This window comes from Octopus sinensis, linkage group LG7, assembly GCF_006345805.1.
Source record: "Octopus sinensis linkage group LG7, ASM634580v1, whole genome shotgun sequence".
Classification (NCBI taxonomy): Eukaryota; Metazoa; Mollusca; class Cephalopoda; order Octopoda; family Octopodidae; genus Octopus; species Octopus sinensis.
Window position 1 is genome coordinate 9,670,077 of NC_043003.1, and position 14,362 is coordinate 9,684,438.

Here is a 14,362-nt window from a genome sequence, read left to right on the forward strand (position 1 = left end):
TGTTAGTCGTGGGCTAATATAATTTTGTTTCTATAGGAAAAGACTCAGGATAAATTTCGGTACTTTTACTGTCAATACTTTGAAGAATAGCTTTCACCGTTCTTGTCGAAGCAGAGGTTACAGAGTCACGAAATGAAAGTGAACTTACACTTGAGAACTAGACCACAATTAATGGCTAGAATATCAATTTTCTTTTATATGTGATTTAGAATATTTGGTTCTTTTTAAAAAGGGGTACCTTATTGATATTATCTGCATTTCGTCCGGTTTTACTTTCTCAATTCAAATTCCGCTAAGTCGGCGACCAATTGAGATTATCATGACTATAACTTGTGAAAAGAATATCGATTACATTAGTCTTTAGCAGCTATTTTTTGTATTTCACAGTTTTATATACCAATTTTCTGTGTCTCCAATATATCCTGCTTAAATTCTCCCTTCAGTTGTGTGTCTGTGCAGAAGATATACTATTCGGTCCTGTTCATTGAGTCTAAAGTATTTCTATGCTAGTATTTGCCGCAAGCCTTCTTATATTACTTTCTTTATGTAGCAAGATAATTTTCCTAATTTCACTGTCTTCAGGTTGGTTTAGTCGCATTGTCCTCAGCATAATCTCACGCAAATTATTTTGCAATAATAGACATTTTTTTAAAGGAAATTTTTCTTAACTTTAGCATTGTATAACTTGAGGTAGTCCATATACAAAAAATAAATACTTTTATTCGATTTCACTGTTGTTTGATATGCCAGTTTTAGATGTTAGCTTTAGACAGAAGAGAACCAGATATGGAATCCTCGGAACTTCTCTTTTCCAAGGCATTTAAATATTCTGATATGCTTCCTGCTATTCTGGAAACAGATTTTTTCCAGGAGATTATTTACTTCAGGAAAATTAATGCAAATAATCCCTTGTAGGTATTTAAAAGATAGTTTATAGATTCGTAAGTTTTAGGGTCTACAGTTTCTTGATGATGTATTCGTTCCTTTCAATAATACTATATGTCGGGTCTCACGCTGCCACTGTTTTCTTCGTTTTAGTCATTAGAATGTAGTCATGTTTGTGTACCGCCTTAAAGAATTTTTAGTCGGACGACTCTATCCAAATACTTTTCAAAGCCTCGTATATTTTCTATCAGGCCCATTTGCCGAACGGCTGGGTTACGGGAAAGTAAACATGCCAACATCGGTTATCAAGTGGTGGTGGAGACAAACGCAGACACACACACACACACACACACACACACACACACACAACACACACACACACACACACACATACTCACACACGCATACAACGAGTTTCTTTCAGTCTCTAAATCCTCTCACATAGCTTTGGTCAGTCTGAGGTTATATTACAAGGCACATGCCGAAGGTGGCGCATAGTGGAACGGAACCGGCAACCATGTGATAGAGAAACAAGCTTCTTACTGCATTGCCATACCGGCGACTGTTGTTGACATTTCATCACAGAATTTGATCACAATATTCTCCCAAAGTATAAATCAAAATTCTTATAACGAACCCAGCATCTAACAAGATTATATCACGGGCATGAGTAGAACGAATTAAGTAAATAACAGAATGTGATAAATAAAATAAAACCATAGATCAGTTACAGAGTACTTACCAAAAAGCAATGACAGCAAAATGCAAACATTATTGAAAAAAAGAGTAGGTAATATCATTGGAGCATACAATGAACTTTTATCGTTTAAAATAATTTATTTTCACTTTTAGATTGTTATGGTTACCATTTGCATATAAATTTCCTATACTTTAACCATCTTATTATAATTTTTTTCCATTCATTTGTCATTTTTTGTTTTGTTGGTTCTGTTTTGGTGTTTAGTGTTTTGTATGTTTCCTGGTTTGGTGTCGCTGAGTTGTGAATCTTTTAACATATGCGTGTTGCCATTATAAGCGCTATCTGATCGGTTTTCACTGTTCGTCACTCGTATTTTTGTGATATATACTGTTTCTTTTAAATAAGTCGATAAATAAGCATTTAAACAATATCTGCTTTCAGTTAGATACTCTGTTATTTAGCTTAAGACAGTTTTCCTCTGAAAACATTTTGTAAAGGATATAATAAGGTAGTTTCTGTTTCAATTTGCGCAAATCGACGCAAAATATCCGTCTCCTTTTGTCGTACTTTTATACCCCAGATTCTATGTGTGTATGTGTGTGTGTTCCATTTATTAACACTAGGCTAGATAATATGCTTTTTATTTGTATTATTTTTCTATTTCTGCGTGCGACGGTATTGGATGAGGTCTTAAATATTCTTTTACTGATATTGACTGTGCTACTATTGTTTAGAAAGCCCTGAGATCGAGGACAATTATAAAAAGAATGCACTAATCATATGTAGAAATGATCAGTAAAGTTTACAACTGATCTGCAACTATTACACATTCACCTCATTTTTTTTCCATTTTCTTGTTTTTTTAACATTGAATACTTTCGGAATACTCGAGTACATTTCTTGCATGTTAAACGCCACCAGTTTTCTTTTTATTAATCATTTTCATATTATTATTATTATTATTATTATTATTATTATTATTATTATTATTATTATTATTATTATTATTATTATCATTATTATTATTATTATTATTTATTATTATTATTATTATTATTATTATTATTATTATTATTATTATTATCATCATCATCATCATCGTTATTATTATCATTATTATTATTATTGAGTGAGAGAGCAGTTAGTGCCATGAAAGTGACACTGGGGGTAAATATTCGAAGCCCGGTATACCCATCGTGGCTACCCATCTGATAAGGGTACACCCGGCACATGCATCACAACCATCGTGCGCGACAAGGTGACTTCGTATCAAGATAAACAGCACATGACCTTGCAGGTGGGACCCAGTTAGAATTTTCTTGAGGTTGAGTAGCCCATCTTGCTCTAAAGATCCCTGAATAAAGGTTGTTTAAGGATGCTGAACGAAACACCCATATTTCCAAAGGTGAATTATTCAAACCCCAAGGAATTCCCTTCAACACATGGCTGTGATGCTTCCCAACTATTTCTGCTCGTGATCAGAGTTTTTTATTCTGCGTTTCGATTCCGACGAGATCAACGTTACCTTTCATCCTTTCGGGGTCGATAAATTAATTACCAGTGAGACACTGAGCTCGATGTAATCGACTAGCCCCCTCCCCACAAATTTGAGGCCTTTTGCTTTTAGTAGAAAGGAGCATTATTTTATATCATAGCGGCTCATTCTGTACTCATCGTCGCCCTGTAAATCTATATTTGTTTTTGCCAATTTCGTCGACGGAAATTCAATCTGCTTTTCAAAATGTTCATTCCTTCTATTTGTAATATATTTAAGACAAATATTGCCGAGGTCAATTTTGTGTATCTTTCTTTCAGAATCGCTAAAATAATGTAGCAGTCAAGAACTTGGATCGATATAATCGAATATCCCCCTCCACAAAATAACTGGACTTGATTCAAAAAGAGAGAAAAAAATTATATTTTTCTCAACCTTACGTGTGTCCATTGTTTTAGTTTTGCAGTTTTGTATCACATTGAAATTAATATATGCAATATGGGTCCACTAATCATTACAGTGATAAGTTTACAATAAGCCTATGTCTGACTCCCAAAACAGGGGGAAGTGAATATTTGTACCAGAATGGTTTTTCTTAAAGCAGTTGAATACTGAGGGCTCGACACGTATAGCGCAGATTAGGTATATAACTATGTCACATGTATATTTTGTCAAAATAATAATAATAATAATAATAATAATAATAATAATAATAATAATAATAATAATAATAATAAATGCCCTGTTGTAGTACCAGGCAGTGGCTCTCATGGCTGCTGATCTTAACTGATCGGAAGTGTTATCATGTACATTGTTTTGTCATGGTATAAAAGATGAGCTACAGCAAATAATCTTCTCGATACCACAAATTTGCTTCTCAGTTGTTTGACCGTAACCAGTTGAGCATGTCCCTTAGTGACTGATGATATGTGCATCTCTGATCACGAGCAGAAGTAATGGGAAGCATCATAGGCGTGTGTTGAGAGGGTGTGTTTGGGGTTTGAATAATTCACATCCTTAAACAAGTATATTGCGGTATTTTATTAACTGCCTGGTACTACAACAGGGCATTTATTATTATTATTATTATTATTATTATTATTATTATAAACAAGTATATTGCGTTCAACATCCTTAAACAACCCTTATTCAGGGACCTTTTGCGCGGAATGGGTTACTCGACCAGAAGAACTTTCTTACTGGGCCCCTCCTGCAAAGTCATGCGCTGTTTATCTTGATATGAGATCACAATGTCGCGCATATATGGTTGTGATGCATGTGTCTGGTTTAACGTTATTAGACGGGTAATAATGATGGGTATACTGGGCTTCGTATATTTTACCCCAGTGTCACTTTGATAGCAGGCACTGCTCTCTCACTCAATAATAATAATAATAATAATAATAATAATAATAATAATAATAATAATAATAATAATAATAATAATTGGCAAAAGTGATAATTTGTCAGCTATATTACAGCAGGAGTTGCGAATATTTTCTTTTTCATATCCCTAACGCTGAAAGCCATTTAAAGTGTCACAAGTGTTACTGCTTCTTCTCTCTCATTCAGGTAGGATTTGTGTATATATAGGAGTTCCAGTCACGAAGCTATTGAGTATGTAAAAGCAGGTCTCAATGGTTAACTGATTTATTTGTCATCAGAATGTCAGTATTGTTCCTGTTTAGATTCAGAATTTAACTGTTTTGAAGTGTAAACCAATTTCGTTGGAGAATTTTATTACTACGGGTATAATTGGTTTGCTAGTTTTCTTTTAATGCAGCGTATACAAGGTTACGAAACGGGTCATTTCAGTTAGAAAGATTGTAGGCAACATTAATGAGTACCTTCTCATATAGTTTCCTGAAGTTTATTTGTCGTCGCCATCGTCTCATTTAGAAGATGTACAGCGATTGTCTGTCAGACATATTGAATACAATGAATTTATTTTAATAGACAACTCGTTTTGCGGTCTGTGACAATTTATGAGCTTTCACTGTATGCGTGTTAATGGCGAAAAGAGGTTTCTTGCTTTTGAGATGAGAACTTTTATTTTATTTTGACTCTCATGAAAATGTGTTTCTCATTGTTTCTTATACTCTTCACACACAAAATTTTACAATAATCTATACCCAAATACGGGTAAAATACCGAGTGGTCCAAATTATCGATGTCGGTTCATTAAATTTACGATTCATCTCTTCAACTTTGAAAACTCATTTATTATCAATTTCATGTATTTTGCTACCCAGAAGACATTTTAATGTCCGTGCTAAAACGCTAGCCGATACTTAACAAACTATTTTGCTGGCCTGTGCACTATCCCTATTTAGTACTTTTAAATAAAGGAAAGACAAAATAAACATAGACTGAAGTGAAAGTGGAAGATACTTCTCCCACCTTGGAATATCACAGTGAATATTTCTTGAGACTAAAATCTATATTCATTGTCTTCCACGTGACCAATAAAATGTGTGAAATTCATTATGGCATCATCAATCAATGTACTTCATGCATATTAATTAGCAAGTTTTCTTGTTGAATCAGGTACATGAAATTTCGTGCCTTGGCAACATATAATACGATCTTGCCAACATGATTGATCACCCTATAAGTGTGGGAATATACCAACTGACGCCAACCGAGATGTTTCGTAAAATCTCAACTGCATCGGTGAATAATATTTTGAAGAGGAGTTTATAGGTTGCGGGCAAGTAAGAGATGGGACGATAGTTTAATAAATCATCTGGGATTTATGTTTTCTTGCCAGGAAGGAACCATCTAAGTCCTTAGTTCGAACTGTTTAAGAGCGTTCAAAACACATGCTGCATTGTAGTGCACTATCAAACGAAAACCTCCAAGCGTTTTTGTTGTCAATGCCGAAAATTTTCGCATTTTAATATGGCATCGTATTTTTCCCAACTTCTACGTTTTTACTCAGCGACGACCAGGTTTTAAGAGTGACAAGTTTTAAGTAGTCACAGGCATAGCTAAGTGGTTAAAATTGTTCTATGCAATCCAGGATTCGGTCTCACTGACCAGTATTTTGTAAAAGTTCATTTACAACAACATTGGGTTTAGTTAAGACTTATAATTAGATGTTAGTGGACAGAAACAATGTAGAAAATAGTTGCGTCTTTTATACTTGCAATTCAAAAGTTCAGCTTCATCATATTTGCTTTGCGCTTATTACGTATGAGAGTAACGTGGACTGTTCAACACTTAGCACGTTATTTAAATTCTATTACTATCTTGTCCAGTTCATCGAACTACAAGGCACTCACGTGTCGGAAGTGACCTATGAGTTCATCTTTAAGTAAAGCGAACACGTTTCGTTCTAAGCATTCGGGCATCTGCACAGCTGTTTATTTATTCTTTGATGCTGTAGCTAATCAGACAAAATATATATTCTTATTAATGATTACAGACGGATGATAATCTGCTACCGGTGTTGTTTTATTTGTTTCCCTAACTAGAGCATGTGTTATTTTAAATAACACTTCTATTTGCTTAAACAAGAAATTAACACAATATGGTGATTAGTTCTTGTTCATACGATTTATCGTTTTATAAGCCCAGGTGAGGGCGTATCTTCCGGTGAGCATAGCTGTTGACTCGACCATGTCGATCGTAATACAATGTGCAAAGGACTAGACAACTTGATCATAATGTGGTCAATTGCACTGATTACATGCTCTACGCTTGGCATTTCTTCCGCTTTTCTCTTTGTAGTCAACAGCTTTGGGTCATTGCAGATTTTAACTCGGCTTTACTTCTCTTTCGACCTTTGCAGGGATGGGACGTAGTTCATCGCTTCACTTTCACTTTAGCACTGTTTGATTTTATCTATGGCTTTCTTTCCAAAGTTTTTCTACTGCCATGCTCTTATCTAAATCTTTTCGGACAACTGACTTCGAGTTTTTACTTATTTGTTTCGTTTACTTGTACTTGTAGAAGAGATTGTTTCTTTCTGCATTTTCCTTTATTCCCTCATTAGGTTTTATTTGCTTACTTGTTTCCTTCAATTTTTCTAGTCACAATGTTTATATATCTTATTAATACTATACGCTCATATCTCACGTACATTATATCAGCTTTGGCTTGGTAGATTTCAAACTCTGTTACTCGGTTTTTCTTACAAAGATTTACTTCCAGTTAAACATTTTATTATGTTGGAACTGAAGTTTCTAACTTCGAAAGTACATACATACATCCATACCCATACATCTATACATATCTATATGTGTGTATGTATATATATGAATACATAAATACACACACACACACACACATATATTATCGTATATGTAAAACGGATATTTCAAAATATTAGTCTCATTCCCTTCTGCTCTTTTCTACTGCTTTAGTTTTCTACTGCTGTTGTTTTTTTGCTATCACTTCCTTCAACGTCATATCTATATGGATAGTTCTATTGACATTCACTGGAATTCGGTGTCTGAGACTAATTTAATGTTCTCAGTTTTATTTTTTGTTTTACCTCTTTTAATAGTAGCTCATATTTTTAGTGCTGTTCTTATTTGTATATATTGATTGAATTCATGCACAATGTCTATCTCGAAGAAGAATCTCAAATGCGTATTGAGTAATGTCCTTCATAAATAGTTTTACGGCTGCCATCTTCAAGAGATGTTTCGTATTTTCTTCTGCAGAATTTATAGCCATTTCTGATTGGATTCGGCGAATTTGTTAATGGAGTCAGTGATAAACAAATTTCAGAGGGCTAAGATGTTTCCTTCATAGATTCTCACTATTAGTATTATAAGGCTTGTTTTAATCATCTCCTCTGCTTCGCAAGGATGTAACTTCCTATGTTGATATATATATATATATATGTATGTATATATATATATATATATATAATATATATATATATATATATGCATATATATAGAGAGATATGCATATATATATATATATTATATATATATATATATATATATATATATATGCATATATATAGAGAGATATGCATATATATATATATATATATATATATATATATGTATGCATATGTATATTCATATATACATGTGTATATATATATGTGTATATACATATAGATACATATATATATATGTATATATATCCTCCTTTGTGCTATCTTCAATCAATAAAAGGCCTGTTCCCCAGCAGCTTCTCTTTATATTTATATATCCCTTTCCACCGCTTCTTTTCCCCCCGTAAGATGTCATTGCTTTCCATGTGAGTAGACAGTTTGTTTTATAGTATGTAAGGACCTTGTAAGCTTGGGTACGCAGCGTATAGGCTTGTAATTTGGTGTTTCTCAATTGATTTTGTTTTGGGAATTAATATTGTTTTCCTCTCCAGCAGCCATTCAGATGTTGACTCTGATCTGCTTACGAGTACATTGAATATTGCTGCTACTGATTCATGAGTACTGGGCCGGTGCTTCAGCCAGAAATTGGGGACTTTGTCAATTCCAGGGGATCTCCAGTCGTTTGCAGTGTTGGTGAGTGTTTTGTTGGCTAAAGGTAGCCATGTTGGCTGTGCTATTGTATCATTTTAACCTTTTCCCTTCTCATCCATTTTGCTTTTTGGTTGTGCCGAATGCATTTGTTCTATATTCCGTGCTAGTTTGCTTTCATATCTGTTCATATTGGTGTGTTCTCAAGTGTTTTCATTTATTTTATTTTTGTTATTGTGATTATGTCCCAGTAAAATACTTCTGTATTTTATTTATTTATTCATCTCATTTTCTTAGAAGATACGCTTCAGTTATGTTTTTTTTTCTTTTTGCAGTATCATCTGCACGCTTTTGTTCTATAATTTGCTTAAGCATTTCTATTGCATCCAGAAATGTTTTCTTTTTATATCTACGAGGATCTTTGTCCCTGTTTCCATATCTCAGAATTACTTTTCCATTTCACTGGGTTAAACAGGGTTTGCTTATTCTAAAATCTAATTAGTATATTTACTTTCAACTGATGATTGTTATGTTAGGCTGTAGATATTCCTTGTTCGATTAGGACCAATCCGTTTATATCAGTACTCCCTCTGCTACTAAATTGTTTTGATAATACCATCAGACGTCATTAGATTTGTTTCTCTTCGTCGGTAAAATTTCTTGGAGATCCGTGTTACATGTATTTATACTTTCAGGGACCGTCTAGCTTTGGTGTCAGAAAGACAGCATTTCATGTTAATCGATGTGCATGGATTTTGTTATTTTGCCTGATGTTTTCTTAATTGGTTCTCTTTGGATTCCTGTACTGTAACCTATGTTGTCCTCTTGTGATGAATGTTTTCATACCTTTTGCTGTTACGGGTGTGTTTGAGGGAATATTTTGCTGTTTTTGTATTTGGTTCAATATTTCGAAGGGTACATTTCGGGACTGTCATCATCGTTGTCTATATTAACTCGTTTTTCTTTGTAATGCCCAATCCATTTCCAATATGGTGTGTTCTAAAGTAATTCGCTTGTGTATAAATGTTAATTCATTGTATGTGTTATCGTTTCTGTTGATCAGTTCTCTTTCACTTTTAGAGTACCTGTATATTTTATGTGATACGTTCGTTCGTGGTGTTTTCATTGATTTGTAGTATATTATTTGTTACATACGCATACAAACACACACGATGACTGTCTACTCGTACGACGAACATGACAATCGCTAACATGTTTCAGCAGTACCCGTACAAAAGTTCTTGGTCAAGCGCATAATGCGAAATACAACAGCGATTCTCATTAACAATACCAAAAAGTCACGAATAGAGAAAAGAGTACATATATATATATATATATATTATATATATATATATATATATATACTGTACTTTCAATGACAGAAAACTTTACGAAACTGTACTCCATCTATCTGTTGAGAGATAAATATACTTTATTTAAGGGACACAATACATTTCTTTAAGAGCTGCTAATAGTTTTATATGTTGGCAAATATCTCATATTCATCAGGTAAACACCACATATAACGTTTCTACTCTTATTCAATTCTTTAGTTCCCTTATGATATGGATTTGTGCCTGATGAATATGTTTAAGATACTTCTCAACATATGAAACTATTAGTAGCACTTACAGACATATATCGTGTCCTTTAAACAAATGATATATATGTATGTATGTATATATATATATATAATATATATATATATATATATATATATATAGATAGATAGATAGATACATACATGGATACATAGATACATAGATAGATACACCACCACCCCATCACACCAAACACCACACGCCACACACCACCATACCACACCACATCACACCACCCGGCACACACTAGTAGTAACCACTTCCCAGCACCTACGCCATCATCCACACACCTACACATACACACACCTACGCATACACACACGCACAGGTCAATGTCACCATCTGTCTTCCACACGCACATACACGCTCTCACATATATTACACACGCGCACCTTCGTTTTGGGATCACCACTACTTTATTATCTACCCTTCTTCCTTGCTCTGCTGTGTGACACCTCTGTTCGGCATTCGGCATGATAGGTCGCTAGCCATTAAACCTTTCTCTATTTTCTCTCCCTGTTTATTTCTGTGTTCCTTTCTATCGAAGAGTGTAGGCTCGCAACGTTAAATATTTTCTCATTTCCGGAGCGTTAAAATAACGCATCTGTTTTTTGTTTATACACCCGTCTTCCTCTTTTGTTTTTTGTAAATTCTCACTATATATTTATATTCTTTTGAATAATAACAGTGAAATCTTCGAAATATATGTCGAAAGTAATACTATTTGATTTATACCTTCGTTAACCTCCATTTATTTATTTATATATCATACACAAACTTCCACGTAAACACGAATTTTCTACCTTTAAAAATAAGGAGTTACAACCTCTTTACTGGTGTGATTTTTTGCTACCCTGGTAACTATTTATTTATTTTTTCCGTGTTAATTGTTAACAAGGCAAAAGTACACTCATGTATATATATATATATATATATATATATATATATATATTATATATATATATATAGGCGATTCATTGCGGTTCATTTAGCTTTCTTGTATGGGTTTGTTATATTTTTTTAAATAAGTTGTTTTTTATTGTGTGTATCAGTATATGTAAAATCATTTTATTTTTCAATTTATATATTTTGCATTCACGTTTTACATTATTCGTTTATTTTTCTTCATCAATTTTTACGCTTTTCTTATAGGGACTGTGCATGTTTTATATTGTGTTAATATTTATAGGAATGTAGCACTTCAAAATAGTATTCATTGGTCCAACGGTCTGATATTTCTTTCTTTATTTGTGGCACTTGATGTAGGGGACGGCCCAGTTAATTCACATTGAATCTTCTGTGGGAAGATGTAAAACGCGTTATACATTTCATTCGCTATGAGTTCATACCAAATCATCATCATCATTGTTCGACCGTGGTCGAGACAATGGAATTTACCATGCTACACCAGACTTCACGGTCCATCATGGCATTACGGAGGTCCTGTTGCTGGATGCCTGTATCCCTGGAGATTACATCAGGGTAGGAGAGTGTGCGCCCTCTGGTATTGCGAGTAGATGGCTTCCAGAGCCAAAAGTAAATCATACCAAAAGTATGATACGAAATTCCAAATATGTCGTGATCTGGACCACTATTTTGTAGCTCTTTGATGTTTTAATGGATACGGGTAATTTGTTGTAAACAAGTGTCTCTTATATTTTACATTCATTTTATTTAATTTTGCTTATCTGTCATGGCTTAGTTATAAATATAAGATTTATTTTGCTTAATTATAAATACAAGATTTATTTTGCTTAATTATAAGTATAAGGTTTATTTTTGTGTTCATGTTGTTATTCAGCCCAGACGGTTTACCTTCATCACCATTATGTTCGTTATCATTATGTTATTATTATTTTCGTTATCATTATATTATCATTGTTACCATTATGTTGACCTTCATCATCATTTTCGTCGTCGTTATCATCGTAATAATATTTATAATGGTAAATGCAATAACAACAACAACAATCATAATTATAATAGATAACATCATAACAAACATCATCATTAAGTCTCTGGCGTGCTGGCAGAGTCGGGAAAAAAGCTGAGCGCCATTTCGTCCATCTGCACGATCTGAGTTCAAATTCTGCCGAGGTCGACTTTGCCTTTCATTTTTCCGGGGTCGATAAATTAAATACAATTAAAATATTGGGGTCAATATCATTGACTAGTTCCCTCCCAACAAATTTCTAGTTCTGTGCCTTTTGTTGAAGGGATTATTATTATTATTATTATTATTATTATTATTATTATTATTATTATGTTTTTTTTTCCTTCTTTCTTCAAATTTTCTTCCGTTTCTCGCCGAGTGTTTTCCATACACCTGGGGCAGAGAAGCTCATTGTGTGCATTACCAGATTACACACGCAAATTCACAGATACAATATGTATTTAAAAATTAATAAATAAATAATTCATGGATGGATGTTGCTTTCACAGCGATAATGCTCTTCTAAGTACATGAGCAGTTCCAGTTAATACGATTTTTTGCACTTCCCGTAGGGATGGTAAGCCTGGAATCAATTATTATTATTATTATTATTATTATTATTATTATTATTATTATTATTATTATTATTATTATTTTATTATTATTATTATTAATATTGAGGCAGTGAGCTGGTGGAATCTTAGTGACATATCTTCAGGCTCTTTACATTCTGACTTCAAATACCTCTGAGATCAAATTTGCCTTTCATCCTTTCGAGTTCGATAATATAAAGTACCATCAGAGTACTGGTGTCGTTGATTTGACTTGCTTTGTCATTTCAAAGCTGGTGGCCTTGTGCCAAATTCGAAATTATTATTAGTAATTCTGTTCTGTGTTTGCTTCGTGAACAGTTAGTGGCTTGTGTTAGAAATATTTTGAATCGTTTCGTTTTGTTTGGAAATTTCGTAAAATAAGGACCCCTAATTCACTGTGTCAAGAGAGGGATAGTAAGACCCCTCTCGTACCCTAAAAAATTTCATAGTATCATAAATTTTGAAATTTTGAATAATGGTGATAGAAGAACCCTCACCTTCCAAACTGTATGATGTGGTAGATGAGGAACTAATTGCTTTGCTCTTAACTCAACACTAACATCATCAGTATGACTACTATCATAGTAGTAACGGACTATCAAACGAATGCGATAGCAACAGCAAGAACGACGATAGTAACAACCCATGAGTCATCAACTCTAACAGGCTACTTCAGGGTTTGCTCATGGTAACCACACAGAAAAGAAATTTTGATACGCACAGGAAACAAGACATTAAGTTAGATGGCTTCTTTTCTGTTTCCCTTCTTTGTTTTTCTATCAAAATACCGTCCATAAGTGTGGATTACGTAAATGCAGATTGCCTGGAATCGCCATTGAAAGAAACGTTATTAGAGGAAAATCGATGATGATTAGTAAGAAATTAACGATAAAGAATTTTAGAATACAGAAAGAGAGAAAGAAAGAGAGAGATAAAGAGAGGAGGGAGGGAGGCGGAGAAAGAGAGAGAGAGAGATGGTTAGAAAAGTAGAACTTAGGAAAGGCATTGCAACAGATGTGCTGGACTAGTGAGATTTGAGTTGTCAGGGCTACAGTGCGTTCTCTCTGGTATGAAGCAAGCAAACCGCTCGATGGGCCCAGTTAGTAGAGGTGCAACATGATGAAAAAGCTACAGTCTGGCCTTTGACGATTCAGGAGAAGCGCATGTAACTCGATGTCAAGCATATTTATATAATTCTTCAGCGGAACTTCACTCCACCGTTTGGGGCGGACTGTGGATCGGAGATGGACGAAGTTTAACACCTTGTTGCGGTTCTCTGATACGGAATCGGAGTTCCACCAAAGGCTACTGGCATCTGATGAAATACGAGAAGGGAAGGCTGGTTGCACGAGTCAAAAGAAGCCGGGTTGGATGGTCTGCTCCAGGAGCATTATTCTAATATGTCATACGTGTCCGAAGAATCTCTTGGCAGATGTTTATTGCAACTAGCAGATGAACCCGTAACTCCAAGTCCTGCAACATTTGCGGAGGTGCTGCTGATAAAGAACTCGAGCAAGGGTGGATGGGGGAGGGAGAATTTTAACAAATTCTGAACTTTAATAAAGTAGAGCTGAAGAGTTTTGTTAAGGTACCAGCTACAATGTTGGCACTTATCTTTTGTATTCTGGTTGGTGAGAGGCAGACATTCGCCATATAAAACTGTTGTAGTCACAAAACCAACACCTACCTCAATGATACATCGTAGAAAG

The 14,362-nt window shown here is 34.2% G+C and overlaps 1 protein-coding gene and 1 long non-coding RNA gene across 19 annotated transcripts in view; one reads left to right on the forward strand and one right to left on the reverse strand.

The window, feature by feature from the left end:
- LOC118764169 overlaps window positions 1-10,677 on the reverse strand; it is a 24,261-nt gene extending 13,584 nt beyond the window's left edge. Inside the window, exons 1-2 of the long non-coding RNA XR_004999955.1 lie at window positions 10,555-10,677; window positions 9,112-9,114 (exon numbers count right to left, since the gene is read on the reverse strand). This is a non-coding gene — a long non-coding RNA (uncharacterized LOC118764169). The remainder of the gene's footprint in view (window positions 1-9,111; window positions 9,115-10,554) is intronic.
- Window positions 1-14,362, forward strand: part of LOC115214246 — a 397,241-nt gene that overhangs the window by 358,781 nt on the left and 24,098 nt on the right. For 5 of the 18 annotated variants that reach the window (XM_036504497.1, XM_036504499.1, XM_036504502.1 and 2 more), the window contains one exon: window positions 8,430-8,511. The exons of 10 other annotated variants lie outside the window; for them this stretch is intronic. In XM_036504497.1, coding sequence (XP_036360390.1) covers window positions 8,430-8,496 — 67 coding nt within the window. In that variant the 3' untranslated portion in view covers window positions 8,497-8,511. Of the gene's footprint in view, window positions 1-8,429; window positions 8,512-14,362 lie in introns of those variants that run through there. 3 more of the 18 variants (XM_036504498.1, XM_036504503.1, XM_036504505.1) reach the window with 1 other exon arrangement.